General features: G+C 47.2%; 1 protein-coding gene and 2 long non-coding RNA genes across 7 annotated transcripts in view; 1 reads left to right on the top strand and 2 right to left on the bottom strand.

Annotated features, from left to right (window-relative positions):
• MTHFS (methenyltetrahydrofolate synthetase) overlaps positions 1-1,691 on the bottom strand; it is a 34,261-nt gene extending 32,570 nt beyond the window's left edge. For 2 of the 3 annotated variants that reach the window (XR_003132117.3, XM_025437482.3), the window contains exon 1: positions 1,558-1,691. Coding sequence is in view for 2 of the 3 variants with exons in the window: in XM_025437482.3 (XP_025293267.1) it covers positions 1,558-1,677 (120 nt within the window). In the remaining variant the exon portion in view is untranslated. Of the gene's footprint in view, positions 1-519; positions 1,106-1,557 lie in introns of those variants that run through there. The other variant, XM_025437483.3, reaches the window with a different exon arrangement.
• On the top strand, positions 1,552-9,864 carry LOC112653720 (uncharacterized). Of its 3 annotated transcripts, none has more exons than XR_004814240.2 (4): positions 1,552-1,692; positions 2,271-2,515; positions 7,827-8,113; positions 9,204-9,864. It is a non-coding gene; the product is annotated as an uncharacterized LOC112653720 (long non-coding RNA). The 3 variants fall into 3 exon arrangements; XR_004814239.2 differs by having other exon boundaries at positions 1,679-1,776; XR_004814238.2 differs by lacking the exon at positions 1,552-1,692 and adding an exon at positions 1,809-1,896.
• Positions 2,417-14,970, bottom strand: LOC118354203 (uncharacterized). Its single transcript, XR_004814241.2, has 5 exons — positions 14,831-14,970; positions 12,436-12,727; positions 11,757-11,903; positions 9,861-10,045; positions 2,417-2,551 (listed from the first exon to the last, which is right to left on the bottom strand). It is a non-coding gene; the product is annotated as an uncharacterized LOC118354203 (long non-coding RNA).
• Between the last annotated feature and the right edge of the window lie 3,808 nt (positions 14,971-18,778).

The following is an 18,778-nucleotide window of genomic DNA, read 5'->3' as shown; positions in this document are numbered from 1 at the left end:
TTTTCACTGCACCGACTCCTACTTTCCAAAATGCTTTTCCTAAAAGATATATCAAAAACACGTGTAGGGGCGCCTGACTGGCTCAGTCAGTGAAGCATGCAACTCTTGATCTCGCGGTTGTGAATTCAAGCCGCACCTTGTGTGTAGAGATTACTTTTAAAAAAATCTGTAGGGGCACCTGGGTGGCTCAGTGGTTGAGCATCTACCTTGGACTCAGGTCATGATCCCCCCGGGGTCCTGAGTCCTGCATAGGGCTCCCTGCAGGGAGCCTCTCTCTTTCTCTCTCACGAGTAAATAAATTTTTTTTTAATCTGTAAAAAAACAAAAACAAAAACAAAACAAGGTGAAGCACTGAATGCATCCATCTACACACGTGTTTAAACCCTCACAGTAGGCCTACAAGGATGACGTGATCCTTTTAATGGATAAGGAATCAGACACTGGGAAAGATTAGGAGCCCGGGCCACCACCATACACCGCTAAAACGCAGATCTGTGTGGCTCCAAAGGGCCTGCTCACCGGTGTCCTTCCACCTCTCGCCAGGACACGGCTGCAGGGGCTCACCCACGCCATCCTGCCTCCACCTGACAAATCCCGTCTTCGACTACAAACTGCATCTCGAACATCTTCCACTGGTGGTTTCTGGAGCTTTGGTGTTCATCGTACACCTGGGCACTGCGATTCCTTATTCTCAAGCCCATTTCCTCCTGCAGACTCTACTTCAGAGCAACCGCCAAATCTGCTTCGTCCCTGCAACCCGCACACAGCCAGTGTGGACCGGGACGGGCGCTCCCAGGGCGGGAGAGAACCCGCCAGGATCCGAGCACCTGCGGGCCGGGCCAGGCTCCGGTACCGTCTACACCCCCGAGGCCCCCCGCCATGCCTCTGGCGGCTGCTCCAGGAACTCGGTGCAAATGCACACAGCAGCCCTGCACCCCTGCGTGGGGCGAGACGGAGGCTCTCCGGGCCGCTGGGACCCCTGGGGACCGTGCGCTTGGGAAGTGGGGGGACGACGGAGCAGGGAAAAGCGAGGAAGGGGTTCTGCGGGCTCAGCTCCCTGAAGCGCCTCCAGCGAACTCCGCAGGCTCCGCACCCAGGGCCCCGGCGCCCGGGGGAAGCCGCCGGACGGCTCGCCCCGCCCCGCCCCGCCCTCGGGCGTCCCACCCTCCCGGCCGCGCTCTCGGCTCGTGTCCCCGAGGCCGCTGGACTCTGGCAGCGCGTCCACACGCTCCCGGGAACTCACGGGGCCTCGGCTCAGCCGGCCGGAGCTTCCTGCCCCCACCCTGCTCGCCCCCCGCCGGCTGGCCTTCCCCGCCACCCTCGCCCTCCTTAGCCGCGGGCCCCCGACGGAGGGACGTGCGCGCCCCCGGGGCACCGATGGAGGGACGTGCGCGCGCCCTGGAGCCCGACGGGGGGACGTGCGCGCCCCCGGGGCCGCCCCCGGAAGGACGTGCGCGCGCCCGTGGACGCCGTGCGCGCCCGGGAGCTGCGCCTGCGCAGTCTGCCAGCCTAGAGTCGCCAGCCGTCCCCGAGCGCGGGGTCCCCTCGGTGTCGCACCTTCTGGGCCAAGAGGCGGGACTGGCGCAGCCGCTCCTCGGCGCTCATCGCCCGCAGACGCTGCTTCAGCTCTGCCCTCAGGCTCCGCTTGGCGCTGCTCACTGCCGCCACCGCCGCCATCTCTCGGGCGCCCGTGTCCGTCCCGCCTCCGGCTCGCGGCCGCCCCGCCCCGCCCCCGGCTCGCCTCCTGCGGGACCGCGATGCGGGCGTCGGGGGAGGGTCCGCGGTCGGGGCGGGGACTGGGGGAGAGTCGGAGGGAGACGGGGTGGGGGGAGGGCGGCCTCGGGCAAGGGGAGGGCCGGGGAGGCGGCGCCCCAGGGGCAGGGGCAAGGGTCCGAGGTAGGGGAGGGCCCTGGGGCGGGGCTCCAGGGGGAGGGTCCGGGGGAGGCCCCGGGGCGGTGCGAGGTAGGGAGGCTCCAGCCTGGTGCGGGCCCAGGGGCGTTCCCTCCCCTTCCGGGCAGGGACCTAGTGACCGCCTGCCCCGCTCCGAGCGGCTGTGGCCGGTCCGGACTCGGGGCCTGGGGGGCCGGGGCCGGGGCCGGGGCCGTAGCCTGGGCCTGCGCGAGCCCGAGGCAGGCCGACGCAGACCTGCTGGTCAAAGGGGAAATGATGTGGGGTTTTGGCAAAAACGCTTCCCCACTCTTCTCTTCCGTGGGCAGGACGGAGCTGGCTTATTAGCAAGGGACCGACAGAGCTTTCCTGTTCACCTGCAGAGAACCCGGGACGCAGGCCACCCGGCCCTGTGACCAGTTCGGGGCCCGCCGTGTGCTCGCCGTGCAGGGCGGGCTGCGTGCGCCTCCTGTGCAAGCTCTGTGCCTCCAGGGCCTCCGAGGTGGACACCGGGCTTCCCGCGCTTGCCGGAGCTTACCTGGACCAGGAGGAGGGGAAACCATAGTTCCAAGGAGTAACTCCATGTGGAGAAAGGCTCTTAAACTCAGTTTACATCAGTGACACAAAGGTGAGAGGGCTCATTATTTCACAGATAGAGAATGAGCTGTAAAACAATTAGAAGTTTGGAGAAAATTTGTAAGTTTAACGTCGATTTTACCGAAGTTCCTATTGGAAAGCAAGCATTCAAGAATAGAAAAACACTGAAAATGAGAGCCCCCCACCCCCCGGGAACTGGCCCTTCCAAACCTTGAAACAAACTATCAAGCCTCTAGTATTAGAACACCTTGGCACTGCCACTTGAACACACAGTACAGCATTAAATAGCACAGAAAGCACAGAAATAGACCAGAAGCCTTATGGAAATTTAGTATACGACAGAGATGATATTTCAAATCACTGGGGCCAGCATCATCTTTTAATAAATGGTCCAAGGAGAGCTGGACAGCCATTTTTTTAAATAAAATGTGCATATCTAACACCATACATAAAAACCTCCAAATGGATTAAGGATCTAGTGTAAAAGCAGAGACTAGGCAGTAGTGGGAGAGACAGCAGTTCCCCTTTAACCGCAGTATAAGGCAAGGTGGTAAGAAAAAAGCTTGATATATTAGACTAAAAGAGCTGTCTTTTTCACGTAGTGAAAGCTTTTTGTAATTTTTGCATAGTATAAAAAGCCATATGCATAAGTAATGACAACTGACAAACCGAGACAAGATACTTGCAACATAAACCACAAAGGGCTAATTCCTTTTAATAAAGAAACTATTAAAAAATGGGGTTACAGGCATCCAGACTGGAAAGAAAGAAGTAAAACTATCTCTTCAGATGACATGATCTTACATGTAGGACATCCTGGGGAAATCCATAAAAAATTAAAAAAATAAAAAAATTCCAGAATTAATAAGCTGGGACTCAACAAAGTTGCAGGATACAAGACCAGTATACAAATATACCTCTTCCAGCCCAGCACTCTACATATGGAACATATTTCTGGTTCTGGTTCTACAGCAGTTCTTGGCCTTTGGATTCAAATTGGGACCATGGCTCTGAAGATTTTGCTGACCTCCATAATCATATGAGTCAGCTCTTTACATAAGTCTTGTTATCAACAGACACCTCCTATTGGCTCTGTTGTGCAACATATACAGCTGGCCCTCAGACAACATGGGGAGTAGGGACATTGACCCCCACACAGCTCTCCAAAAATTTAACTAATAGCCTACCATTAACAGAAGGTTTACAGATAACACACACAGTTGGCTACTAATAGCCTACCATTAACAGAAGCTTTACAGATAACACACACAGTTGATGAACAGCTATTTTGTATATGTGTTATAGACTTTTTTTAAGACTTTATTCATGAGAGAGAGACAGACAGACAGACAGACAGACATAGGCAGAGGGAGAGGCAGGATCCCTGCAGGAGCCCAATGCAGAACTCAGTCCCAGGACCCTGGGATCACGACCTGAGCCGAAGGCAGACGCTCAACTACTGAACCACCCAGGTGTTAGTATAGACTAAATTCTTCCAATAAAGTAAGCTAGAGAAAAAAAAAGGATTTTAGTAAACTCATAAGAGCAAATACAGTACTGGATTCCTTATTAAAAAAAAAAAAAAAAAAAAAAGATCTGGGGCAGCCTGGGTGGCTCAGCAGTTTAGTGCCGCCTTTGGCCCAGGGCCTGATCCTGGAGACCCAGGGTCAAGTCCCATGTCAGGCTCCCTGCATGAAGCCTGCTTCTCCCTCTGCCTGTGTCTCTGCCTCTTTCTCTGTGTGTCTCTCATGAATAAATAAATAAAATCTTTAAAAAAAAAAGTCTTTTTAAAAAATAAAAAAAAGACCTGTGTAAGCAGACCCACACAGTTCATGACTGGTATTTCATTTTATATATATATTTGTGATATATATCAGGAAATATATATTATAAATGAGATTTACATGTATATCTGATATGTGTATATTATTGAGTATATATGATAGTAGGTACATATAATATATAAGGTATATGTAATAAGCCTGTACATATGGATCTCCTGTTGATTCACTTTCTCTAGAGAACCCTAACACAGATTTTTATAATAAAGTAAATAGTCTCAAATTTAAAAAATAATTTCATTTGCAATAGCATCCAAAAAAGTACTTAATAAATTTAACAAGTGTTAGAGTTCCAAAAACTACACGGCATTGTTGAAAGAAAGAAGATCTGTATAAGGTAAAGGATGTCCCATGTTCATGGATTGGAGGACTTGATATTGTTAAGATAGCACTACTCCCTGAACTGAACTGATTCTGTAGAATCAACATAATACCTATCAAATTTGGCTTTTTTGCAAAAATCAATAAACTGATCCTAAAATTCTCATGGAAATGCAAGGAATGCAGAATAACCAAAACAGTCTTGATAAAAGAGAACAAAGTTGGAAAACTCACACTACCAAACCTAACAAGTTACTACAGAGCTGCAATAAGACAGTGTGGTCCTGGCATAAGGATAAAAATATGGGTACTTGGCATAGAATTGAGAGCTCAGAAATAAGCCTTCACATTCATGGTCAATTGATTTTCCTGAAAAAAAAAGTGCCAACATGATTCTATAGGGAAAGAACAGTCTTTTCTAACAAACAGTCCTGGGATATGCAAACAAGGAAGTTGAACCCTTAACTAACACCATATTCAAAATGTAACTCAAAATAGATCAAAGGGCTAAACACAAGTGCTGAAACAAAACTCTAAGAAGAAAACAGGCATAAATCCTTATTACCTTGGATCAGGCAATGATTTCTTAGCTGTACACCAAACACACAAGTAACAAAAGTGAGTTGGATTTTATCAGAATTTAAAACATTATGCTTCTCCCTCCACCTGTGTCTCTGCCTCTCTCTCTCTGTCTCTCATGAATAAATAAATAAAATCTTAAAAAAATAAAAGAATTAAAAACATTAGTACATTAAAGGGCACCATCAAGAAAATGAAAAGACAAGCTATAGAATGGGAGGAATATCAACAAATCATATGTCTTCATCAGATATTTATTTATCTGAATTTGGAATCCAGAATATATAAAGAACTCTAACAACTCAGCAATAAAAAAGGATAATCTAATTTTAAATGGCAGAAGACTTAAATATAGACATGTCTCCACATAAGATACACAAATGGCTAATAACCACATGAAGAGATTTCAGCATCATTAGTCATTAGAGAAATGCAAACCAAAACCATGAAGGAATACCACTTCACACACACTAACGTGGCTATAATAAAAAATACAGGGACGCCTGGGTGGCTCAGCAGTTGAGCATCTGCCTTTGACTCAGGGCGTGATCCTGGGGTCCCAGGATGGAGTCCCAAATCATGCTCCCCACAGGGAGCCTGCTTCTCCCTCTGCCTATGTCTCTGCCTCTCCCTCTGTGCCTCTCATTAATAAAATATTTTTAAAAATACAGGGGTACCTGCGGGGCTCAGTCAAAGCATCTGCCTTCAGCTCAGGTCATGATCCCAGGATCCTGGGATCGAGGCTCACATCAGGCTCCCTACTCAGCAGAGATCCTGCTTCTCCCTCTCTCCCTCTGTCCCTCCCCACTGCTCATTCTCTCTCTCTCTCTCTCTCTCTCCCCCCCCTCTCCCTCTCTCTCTCTCTCTCTCTCTCTCAAATTAAGAAATAAAATCTTTAAAAAAATAAAATACAGAAGATGAGTTGGTGAGGGTGTGAAGAAATGAATTCTCATACTTGTGGGAATATGAGATGATACAGCGCGGATAGGTCTCAGTGACCGGCCAGACATGAAGGCCACATATTGTAAGATCCCATTATTTGAAATATCCAGAACAGACAAATTCATAGAGACAGCAAGTAGATGAGTGGTTGCCTGGGGCTGGAAGGAAGGGGCATAGAGTACAGGGTTTCTTTTTGGGGTAATGAAAACATTCTAAAGTTAGAAGTGATAGCTGCAAAACACTGTAAATGTACTAAAAACTACAAATTAATACATTTTTAAAAGGTGAATTTATTGTCCACCACATCTCTATAAAATTAAGAAGAGTAAAAAATAAAATATACATGTATCTGCTCATTTCTTTAAAAAAAAATGCAATAAACGAAATGATCCTTGAGTCCCTGTAGGGAATCTGTGAGGACAGGGTAAGAGAGTGGGAAGGGGGTAGCCATATGACGAGAGGAAAATGATGTTTCTTTGATGACACCTGTCTGGGTAGCTCTAACCCTCAGAACCATGCAGACAACTGCATACACAGGTGCACAAGTACATATAGCCAGGGTGTGGAGGGAAACCATAACACAGCAAGCAGGGACACAACTACATGATTGACAATCACCATGAATGGTGGAGAAAAAAAACTTAAGTTACTTTGGAAACCAGCATTTTGACTGTGTACTACGGTAATATTAAAGGCTGAAGTAGCATTACACTAATATGATGCTCTAGTGAAGATATTTTTTAGTAGGGTTATAAATTAGTAATTGTGAAACTACTTTTATCTGTGTTCTAGAATTGAGCAAATAAGTGAATACACTGAGAATCCCAGCCTCTCCTTGTCAGGAAAAATTAGTTACAGATAAGGAAGGAGTACAGGTGGGAATGACCTCACTGTGTTGGCTTGGAATTGGAAGTATTGATATGAATTTGTGATTTTAAATACATATACAAATGGATACATACAGAAATAAGTAGAGGTATGTGTGTTAGATTACATACACTTAGGTTTCCTAGTTCTGTTCATCAGAGGATCTAGAAACAAGGACCCTCCATAGCAGTGATATCTGGCATCCAGATGTTGGTTTCCAAATGTCATTCTCCCACAAAAAAAAAAAAAAAATAGGTTTCCAGAGTTGAGGCAGGAGCAAGATGGGCCTGGGAAATCCTGTGGTGCAACAAGTTAAGGAGGTGATCACAGTGGGAGGGAGCATGGCAAAAGGGGCGCCAGGACCCAGATGAGTTCCTAGTGGCTGAAGCTAGGACAAATTGAGCAGCAAAATAATAATTTTACTCTATAACCCATGAAATAAATATCAGTAAGTCCATAGTGATTGATAAATGAGTAATAATAAATAAATGACAAAAACAAGTAGGTATAACTCCTTATCCTATAATTCTAGTTAGTAAATGTGGAAGGAATGATGGAAATCGAGAATCACCATTAAGCAAATATTGCACTTATAATCAGTGCAGGCAGGGACCGTGGATGGGCGCTAAAATCAGCGGGCAAAAGAATAAGGAACAAAAAGAATGTTTTTATGGTCTCAAAGTGTCTCCCCACAAGACAATAGGTCTTCACATGTGATAAGACACACATGCCCCCTAATATGATGCATGGAAACGGACACAAATTCGTTTGTGTGGTATTCCTTCCTGCCAGAGAAATCAAGGATAGCATGAAAACCTCAATCGTGAACAATACATCAAACCCAAATTGAGAGACCATCTACAAACACCTGACCAGCATTCTTCAGAATTCTCAAGGTCATGAAAGACAATGAGAGACCAAGAAACTCAGGAATTGGAGACTAAGGAGACACAACAGGACAGTTAAATACACTTCACTATCCTTGATGGCCAGAGGAAGGACATTAGAGGGAAAACTGGTGGATTTAGAGAAGGCTTGGACATTAGTTCACGGCGGAGTATCGACCTCAGTTTCTTCAGGTATCTGTCTGCACTATGATTATGTGAGATGCTGACGTTATTGGAAGTTAGATGAAGCATGTACGGAAAGTCTATTTTTGCAACCTTTTCTGTAAGATTAGAATTAGTTCAGAAGAAAAGGTAAAAAACTGTTAAGTAAATAAAGTCTGTAGAAACATGAAATGGGAGAGATGATCCTGTGAGAAAACAGGAGTTTAAGTTGACCCAAGTGTACATGAATAAACATAGACCGACCACCTGTTACATCAGGCCCCTAACTCATCTCCCAGCAATCAAGCTCTCCTACAGCCTGGTCCCAGCACTGCCAGACTCAGCATCCTCCCTCTATCACTGTCTCCCCAAAATTCCTCTAGTGAAAACCTGTCGTTGGCGCCGCTCCTCTCAACTACCTGGGCTGCCTGGTTGCTCGCCACTCCCTAGCCCAGTGCGCTATGCTTCCCCGGACCCCTGGGCAGGCTGATTGCAGAGCCATCCTAAAGTGCTTCCTAGGAAGGCACCATCTATATGACTGACTTGATTGATTGATTGATTGATTGATTGATTGATTGAAAAAATCCTTTGATAAGGCACTTGGGTGATAGACCAAAAGCCAAAATGATAGAAAGCTGGTCCCTGACCTGTTGTGCCTAAAATGGTCAGAGGAGTTTCAGTTACTTCCCAAAGGGGGAGGAGGGGGGATGGAGGCGGATGAGTCACATAGGAAGGCGGTGGCGGAGCTAACACAATCAGTTCCGTTGTGTTTGAGGGAAGAAAAGGGGGAAAAGGTCCCTGGAAGCAACAGCCAGGAAGAGGAATTTTGGGAAATGTCCAGGAAGGGTTTTCTTGGTTGTATGCTCTTGGATGGCTGACGTAAACCCTCCCACCTGTCTCCCTGACAGACTATCCCGTGGTCCTTATTGCAGGGCTCTGTTAACATAGGACTGCTTACGATGGGATGGGCAAGGGGAGTGTGAGGGGAGCGTTGCCCTCTGAGCTGGAGCAATGCCATTGACAAGGACTAGCATTTCTTGAGCTTGCTCTGCCACATGCCATGCTAAGTTCTCAACACAGAAATTGTGACATAGATATTATTACTGTGTTATCTTCACAGAACAGGAAACAGGCCTGGAGATTGCCCAAGCTCACGAATGTGGAAGGCTAGTACGTGAAAGAAATCAGGATCTCCAAAACCAAATCTCAACCGCCTGCTCTTGTGACCAGCCGTGTGCTCTCAGCCTGGGACCATGTGGGACAGATGCCTGTATCCTCGTGCTCAGCACTGGACCGCATATGGCGTGGGTGCTGGGTGGATATCTGTTAAGTCAGCGAGTAAAGGCTGGGTCATGAGCAAACTCAGTGGGAGAGCAGTTGGCTGAAGCTAATAAAATCCCAAGATGCGGAGGAAGTCCAGGTCAGGAGACCCCTCATATTCTTTAACAGAGGAGTAGGGCTAGCTGAGGACAAAACCCAGCTGATAACCCGCAAACAACCCACACCCAGGACGGGATATGTGTGTCATTCCTCAGGACACTTCCAAAAGTCTTAATACCTTAGTCCAGGGAAAAGCAATCTTTACCTTGACAATGGCAAGGCCTCCGGTATCTCACATGTCCTTCTTAGCATATGAAAATTCTTTCAAAATCTCTCTTTTCCTTACCTCCCCCAACTCTGCAGGTATAGAATCAGCCAGCCCTCATGAGCCCAGGGCAGCTGCTCTTCCTGCCCATGGGTCCTGTCCCTGTGTTTTAATAAAACAACCATTTTGTACCAAAGAGGTCTCAAGGATTCTTTCTTGGTTGTTGGCTTCAAACCTCACTTATATTCCAAAACTTCATCGTTCTTCACTGGTCAAACGGTAGCTGGAGTACTGAACCACGTGGAAGCATAATTTGACAAGCGAGGTAACACTCAGGAAAGGGTGGCTCCCTCCACTCTAAGTGGTAAGCACCCATTCTAGAAATGTAAAAAGAAAAGTAATAATGTCACCAGGGAATCCCACTGACTCACGTCCGTCCATGACACTGTGCTGATAGCACACCTTCCGTTCAACAAATGGTGTGGAAATTGAGCATGTGGGTGGGGACGCGCAGGTTTGAAGAGGGAGCAGCAGAAATGAGCAGAGTTTCCATCCTCAAAAGTGAAACAAGCACTGAATTCATTTATATGCAGGGTGTCTTTCTTACATGTTTCCGCCCAAGCCTTAATTTTCATTAGCATGCCAAAATGTGATCCACTTACCAATATCTTTGACTTTGACCTTGGTCCGTGACCCATCAGCACCATCTGGCACCTTGTAAGGTAGCCAGGGTCTCAGGCCCTCCCCAGAATCTGTATTTTTATCTTAATAGGTCCCCCAAGGGATTTGTATTCATATTAAAGTTCAGGCAGCACTACCACAGATTGGTGTTAATAAACCAAGTGCCAGGGACGCCTGGGTGGCTCAGCGGTTGAGCGACTGCCTTCAGCCCAGGTTGTGATCCTGGAGTCCCGGGATCGAGTCCCACATCAGGGTCCCCGCAAGGAGCCTGCTTCTCTCTCTGCCTCTGTCTCTGCCTCTGTGGGTGTGTGTCTCTCATGAATAAATAAATAAATACAATCTTTAAAAATAAAATAAAAAATAAAGCAAGTGCCAGCTTGCAGGAGGAAATAGAGCTATCATGTAAACCCTCAATATAGTCAGCCTGCACAGAGCATTCCTACCGTCTACACAGGCCTGGAGGTGTCTGATGACTACACCTCCGCCTCAGCACCCCCATCACGAGGAAGTGGCATCTCAGCTGAAACCCCACGGTTGAGTAAGCACTAACCAGGCGTTAGGGTGGGTGAGAACAGAGAAGGGAGGTGAGAGAGTCTTCTATGAAAAAACAGCTGTATGTGCAAAGGGCCTAAAGGGAACAACAGTGTGATGCTCCGGAGGAATCAAAAATAGCTGGGAATGCTCATCAGCAGAAAGGCAGGAGATAAGGCTGAAGGGCTGGGTCCAGACAACGTGGGGTGGATTTGATTCATCTCTTTGCGTCTTAATTAACGTTTTTAAACCCTAAATTTACATAAAGTTTCCATAGGAAATATGCATTTTCTGTATGCTCCTCCCCCAGCCCACAGCATTGGCACCTGGTGTTACTGTGGTGCACACGTCCAAGCTAAGAAGCCAGCGTTGGTACAATTTTTTTTCTTTTTTTTTAATAAATTAATTTTTTATTGGTGTTCAATTTACCAACATACAGAATAACACCCAGTGCTCATCCTGTCAAGTGTCCCCCTCAGTGCCCGTCACCCACTCACTCCCACCCCCTGCCCTCCTCCCCTTCCACCACCCCTAGTTCGTTTCCCAGAGTTAGGAGTTGGTACATTGCTGCTAACTCAACTTCAGACTTTACAGGGATTTTTCTAGTTCTCCCACTGACACACTTGTCCTGTGCCAGGGTCCCATCCTGGACGTCCTGTTGTTTTTAGTTGCTGTGTCTTCACAGACTCATCTAGACTGCTCGTTTCTCAGAGTTTCCTTATTTATTTGATGACCTTGATGGTTTTGAGGATTATTAGTCAGGTATTTTGTGAAATGTCCCTCGATTTGGGCATTATGGGTTTGCAGAAGAATAACACAGAGATTAAATGCCTTTTCATCACACACATGCTATCAACATCTGTTAACTGTGATCACCTGGGTAAAAGTAGTATCCGCCAGGCTTCTCCATCACAGCTTTGTTTCCCCTTTCCACACTCTTCTTTGGAAGCAAGTCTCTAGGTCCAACCCACACTCAAGTAGGGAGGGAGAATGACACAGAGTTTTGTGGGAGAATTTGAGTTCCTAAGAAGAATAAAAAAACATTGAATGAATTTAAGCAAAGGGGTGACACTGGATTTACATTTTCAGACAAGGATGCTAGCTGTACTGAATATACACCATGGGGGCTGGCAATGGGTCAGGGTACACATCCCTTCCAGAAGTAGTCTGGGTGGAAGTAACAGTACCTTGGTTTAGTGTAGGGGTTAAGGAGCTAGAAGAAGAGATATGGATGGAATAAGAGATATTTAAGAAGTAAAGTTGCCAGGATTGGGTTAATTTATGGTTGAAGAACAGGAATAGAGGACAGGAAGGTTTGAGGATGACTCCCAGAAACCTAGTTCATGGTTTGAGCATCTGGTTGACCATCAATAAGATTGAAGGCAAGGACACAGATAAGTAGGTAAGCGGAGCCGTCCGGGGACTCCCAGAGCTCAGGGGTCCTGCTAATGGTCAAATGTCTCTGCTGAACTTTGGAGGCATTGTTTCCCTGGGTGTCCATGGCTACTCTGGATGGCTCTGTAAGCTGAGTAGAACCCTGTAACAAGAGACTTACCTGGTTAAGTAATGCTTTGCCTCTCTTGGGGACGACAGTCTTCCTTGTTTACTCCAAGTCTTTGAGAACATGGCAACAATGCAGCAGCTGTACACCGCACCTCCACCAAGGACTATGCTTCTGGAAGCAGTAGCCCTATCCTGGCATGCCCACGTGACACCAGAGGTGATGTTGCTCTGATGTCCGAGTCCCCAGACAGCTCTGTGGGCTTGGGGGTGGGCCTCACGATAGAGTCATCACCATCCGAGTCTCCCCAGGACTGTTATCCTCAGAAGCCATACAGTATCCCCAGCTGGAAAGAAATGGGGAGGCTGGAAGGAACACATAAGACTCACCCAAGGGCTCACCATGTGCCTGACACAGCAGGGATGAGCTCGGGCTCTTCACAGGGCAGGGAAAGTCTCATTATAGAAACAGCAGAATGAGAATCCTTGTAAGGATGTTAGAAGCTTTTGGCTTTTATTTGGAGGGAGGTGAAAAGTACTGGAGAGTTTTGAGTAGAGAGGTACCATATGTTATCTTACTTTTTTCCCTTTTTATTGAAGTATAGCTGCCACACAGTGTTACATAGTTTCAGATGCATGACATAGTGATTGAACTTCCCTATATGTTCTGCTGTGCTCCCCACAGGTGTAGCTCCCACCCGTCGCCACACAGTGCTGTCACAATACTACAGACTATATTTTCCAAGCCATAGCTTTCATCCCTGTGACATACTCATTCAAGTCCTCTTACATTTTAAAGGATCCCTCTAGCTGCATGTCAGGCATATGCTGTGGACAGGCAAGGACAGAAGCAAGACGACCAGTTAGCAGCCACTGCAAAATCCATCAAGAGATTTGAGATGGCTTGCACCAGGTAGTGGTGATGAGGATAATAACAGGTTGCTGACTACTGGGTGTGTGTTGATGATGGAAACAAATAGTATTTCCTGATGGATTGCACTTGGGGTTTGAGAGTAAAGGAGTCAACGAATCTAAAGGTTTTCCCCTAGCAGATGGAGAGGGGGAGGTGCCGTTAACCAAGATGGCGAAGGAGGCAGGTTCAGGGAGTGGAGACAGTCAGGTGCTCAGATTTTACATGATGGCATTTGATACACTTGTTAAACATCCAAGTAGAAAGATGTCAAATGAGTAGTTGAACACCTGATCTGAGTCTGGAGTTCAAGGGAGAAGTCTGGGCTGTGGTGTGGGGCCAGCATGTGGTGGCCCTGTAAAGCCACCTCGCTGAAGGAGACACCTGAAGTTCAGTGTAGGTGTGGGAGTGAGGGAAGCCAAGGACCAGCCAGCGGTGCCCCGGATTCAGGACTGGGCAGCTGGCTTGAGGAGATGAGGAAAACCCAGCACAGGAAATGAGAAGAGTGGCCTATGAGATGGGAGAATGGAGAGACCGGCGTCCCTGAAGTCAGCTAACAGCACATAGAGAGAGTCGTCTGCTATGTCCAACATCATCATGCCAGGAAACCTGAAGACTGGGAATCCATCCTTGACATCGGTAGAGGGGGCATTAGGGTCCAAGAGATAATGAAAGAGGAGAGAGTCTGGAGACCAAATACGGACTCTCTTATGAGGAGGTTTTCTGAGAATGAGAGCAGAGGAGTGGGGTAGTCACCGAGAGATTGTGTGTCTGGTTCTATTTGGTTTTATGATAAGGGAGGCTGAAGAGAGGTTCCTGCAGAGTCAGGAGCAAGGTGTCACCCACAAGTATAGGGCTTGGCCTCCTAACACCTGGCCCTGCAATCGTAATAGGAGGGGAGAAAATATACCAATACAAGTGCAAGTAGGCAGCTGACTGTGGTGGGTAGGGATGTGGGAGTTCTCGGGGCACTAGGAGCTAAGTCAGTGGGAATTAGATTGTGTCAGAGTACTTGTGTTGCAAGTGTCTGTAATACACACTTTCTGTATATACATTTTTCGATTGCTCAAACAGCAGAGTCATCAGCCTGGAGCTTCAGAACAGTTTCAGCAAACACTGGGTGTGGGTTTGGTTCTCGGGGAGCCAGTTAGGTCTACTCCGTTAAAGCAGCAAAACATAGCCCTAGGCTCAGTCAGCTGTCTCGAAAGTCCTGCCTTCATTTCGAAAACAGACGAACCAGAGAAAACCCACCAACACCATGGAAAAATGATCCAGCCATGTCCACCCTGATGCTGTGTCCCAAATAGCATCTTCCAGCACAAATAGCCACACACGGCCACCAACTAACTGTAAAGACAGGGTTTATGTTCATGCTCCATGGAGGTACTCAAAGCAATATCTCCCTGTCAGCAGCTTTGCACCCTCTGCAGAAAGTTCCCAAATCCATGACAGTGATGATCAGTTTAAGTTAGGGCAGTTCTATAAGAAGGACACACATAAATGGGTGAAGGGTGGAGACGAGGGAGATGAGGACACCCACCTGGCTGTTGAGGATGCATGCCCTTGGTGGGGAAACCAGTTCCAGCCAGCTGGCCCACACACAGTCCCAGTGTGAATGGGATGGCAATCTGGGAGGCCCATGGGATCAGGAGGAAGTGGTAAGGAGAGGAGGCTCAGGGCAGTGAGTGCCCAGTGGCTTCATGGCCAACGTGACCCACCTACCCAACCCCATGAGCATGGGCAAGTTTCTTCCTGCTTCTAAGCCTGTTTCTAAGATGGGGATAATACCTACTTCAGAGGAGTACATGAAAATTAAAGGTGATGACTTAGCTGGGGTTTCTAGTGTGTGGGGAATAACCAGTAAGCAGCCATTACCCTGCCATGCAGTTTCAGCCAATATGATGTTCAGCCTCATTCCAGCCTCATGGGCGACACATCCTTTTTTTAAAAATAATTTTATTTATTTATCTGAGAGAAAGATCACGCACCCATGAGCCGTGGGGAGGGAGAGGGAGAAGCTGGCTCCCTGATCATCAGGGAGCCCAACGTGGTGCTTGATGCTGGGACCCTGGAATCATGACCTGAGCCCAAGGTGGATGCTCAACCACTGAGTCATCCAGACACCCCTCCACTTTATTTTTTTTTAAGAGTTATTTATTTATTTTAGAAAGAGAGAGAGTATGTGTGTGTGTGAGCTGGGTGGGAGGGGTAGAGGTAGAGGGACAAGCTGACTCTGTGCTGAGCACAGAGCCCAGCTGTCCAGGACCTGAGACCAAACCAAGAATCCCCACACCTCACCAACTGAGCCACCCAAGCTCCCCAATAACATTCTACTTTAAATTAATATTTGGAGGACACCTGGGTGGCTCAATGGTTGAGCATCTGCCTTCGGCTCAGGGCATGATTCCAGAGTCCTGGGATCGAGTCTTGTATCAGGTTCCCCGTGAGGAGCCTGCTTCTCCCTCTGCCTGTGTCTCTGCTCCTCTCTGTGTCTCTCTCATGAATAAATAAATAAAATCTTTAAAAATAAATAAATAAAAATAACTTAGTATTTGGGGTGATGTTATTTCTTTCCTTTTATACTTTTCCTTAATTTGCATGGTTTATAATGAGTATCTATCATTTTTTTCTTCAAAAACAAGAGCTTTCTAAAAATCCACTACGTGGAGATGTTATCTATAATAAAATGCACCTGTTTCAAGTGAGCACCACTATGAATTCCAACGATTTTATCCACCACAGTGCAGATGCAGAACACTGTCAACAGCCCAGAAAGATCTGTCCCACAGTGCCCCAGCCCCCACCCCAGGCACCACTCATTGGTTTTCTGCACCAACCAGTAGATTTGTCTTCCCTGGCTGGGAAAGACCCAGCACACTCTGTACTCATTGCTCACCAGCTCCTTCACTCAGCGTGCGTGAGGTTTGTCCATCCGATTTCGTAAGCCATCCCCTGATTATTGCTGAGTAATAGTTGTCTTGTGGTTGGGCTACAATTTGTTAAACATTTGGGTTGTTTCTGGGCCTTCCTGCCATTATGAATAAAGCTTCTGTGAAGAGCATGGATGTGTTTTATTTCTTTTGAGTGGATACCTAGGAGCCCTAGGGTCAGTGTGTGTGTCACTTTACAAGAAACTGTCACACTTTTCCACAGACATACCATTTTACACGGTCACCAGTCATGCACGAGAGAGTTCTAGGCTCTCCACGTCGTCCCCAAAGCTCGGTGCCGTCAGACCTTTCAAGGGGGCCATACGCTGGTCTCATGCTGGTGCACATGTGCATTTTCCTGGTGATTGGTGGCTTCCAGCATCTCTTCTGTGAAAATTTCCCATCTGCTCTCATGAAGCATATGTTCCAAACTTCTGCCCATTTTTCAATTTGGCTGAGGGTTGTGGTGCTACTGGATTGTGAGTGTTACATACATTCTGGATGCAAGTCCTTTGTCAGATATCACTGTGGCATATGTTACCTGCCATTCCATGACTGGCTTTTTTGAGTTTAACAACTTTATTGAGATATAATTCTAAATTGTTTTTATAAGAGTATAATTTTTAGGGTTTTTTTTTTCTTTTCTGGTACAGGTTTTTATGCTATAGCTAAGAATCTCTACTCCAAAGTTGTGAAGATTTTCTCCTATGTTTCTTGTGGGATTTTTATAGTTTTAACTTACATGTAGGTCTATGATCTGTTTCACTTCATCTCTGTGTGTGGCTTGAGCTAAGCATTGGGGATCATAAACCCTCCTCTTTTTCTGTAATAAAACACATGGGAGCTGCAGTTTGAAAGACCAGGTCACAAACCAAGCCAGAAGTGTCACTGGTTTCCTGGGAGTTACTCTGTTAACAAGATCATTGTGGCATAGAAGCCAGGGTTTGGGGGGGGGGGGTTGGGGGGGCCTGGATAGTTCAGTAGGTTCAGTGTCTGAGTCTGACTCTTGATGTCAGCTCAGGTCATGATCCCAGGGTTGTGAGAGAGGTCGAGCCCGAAGTAGGGCTCCGTGCTCAGCTGGGAGCTGCTGTAGACTCTCTCTCCCTCCCCATCTCTCTGCCCCCGCCTCACTCATACTCTCTAGCTCTCTCTTAAAAAAAAAAAAAAAAAAAAAAAGCCAAGGTTTGTGGTTTCTTGTGCAAACGTATTCCAGGTAGCAGCACCCATACATGCACTTCCTGTTCTGTCCATTCATGACTCTTTGTGCTGGACACTTAGTTCTGATCCGTGGGAACAGGAAGCAGGACATCACACTTTAGCAGGGAAGCACTGAGCTAGAACAATGGGGTAGGAGTGCCCCCTGTTTCAGACTCAAGCCCCCGGTGCCCCAGGTGGTCGGCTCTCAGACATGATTTGATAAATCAGCCAAAGTTACTTCTGCAAAAGACGTTTCCCTACTGACTTGCCCCCGAGTCCTAATCCACACTGTCAAGAATCACGGGGGACATTTAACTACGGAGGCCACACGTGGTCACCGAAGGGAGGTGGGCATTAGGAGCACACTTGTCCTGATGGAATAAAATACAATAAGATACAGAACCCGTTGGTTGTCTGGTTGTCCGAGGTCTGCTCTGTGGGGAGCACTAGAAGGCCACAGGGCGCATGCATGGGAGATCTGTGCTGCGTAGACACTGCCTCAGGAAGACTGATTCCTGAAGAGGTTTCTTCAGAGCAACTTTTTAAAAAAAGAATCACAGAGGAAGTGAAGCTTGAATCAGCTGAAATCCCCTGTGAGAATGCAGAGTCTGAGAGCAAGGGGCTCAGTTTCTTTAGATCAACTACTTCCTCAGGAAGGTGACACAAGCCTCAGGGGGCAGAGACCCTGTCTCCAGGGTGGGGAAGTATGGGAAGGTCTGGAAAAGAGTATGTATGGTGTTAACTCCTGTCTTGCAGTTAATTCTACTGATCTGAAATTGGAACTCAGGATGTAACAGAAGACACAATTTTCTATTTATGAACTATTAAAAAAATTTATTTAGGGGTGCCTGGGTGGCTCAGTGGTTGAGTGTCTACCTTTGGCTCAGGGCGTGATCCTGGGGTCCTGGGATCCAGTCCTGCATCCGGCTCCCCACATGGAGCCTGCTTCTCCCTCTGCCTGTGTCTCTACTTCTCTCTGTGTGTCTCTCATGAATAAGTAAATAAAATCTCTTTTAAAAATGTATTTATTTGAGATCAGGGGGAGGGAGAGAGGGCAAGAGAATCCTCAAGCTGACTCCTCACTGAGCACAGAGCCCGACCCAGGTCTCAATCCCATCACCCCGATATCATGAGCTGAAACCAAAAGCGAGATACACAACCAAGGGAGCCACCCAGGAGCCCCCTAATTTATGAACTTTTTAAAGGGGAAAGTTTAACTATGGCTCAATGCTGAGTCACTGGCATATGTGTCTTTGTTCTGACTACCCCATAGTATCCCTGGGTGTCTGTCGCTGTCCTTTTGTCAACTCCCCACAGTGGGCCGGGGAGCGGGGTTCGTGGGGCGGGCATCAGTAGAAACC

This window comes from Canis lupus, chromosome 3 (genome assembly GCF_003254725.2).
Source record: "Canis lupus dingo isolate Sandy chromosome 3, ASM325472v2, whole genome shotgun sequence".
Lineage (NCBI taxonomy): Eukaryota > Metazoa > Chordata > Mammalia > Carnivora > Canidae > Canis > Canis lupus.
Note: the sequence above shows the minus strand (reverse complement) of the source record. Positions and strands in the feature narration are given on the sequence as shown.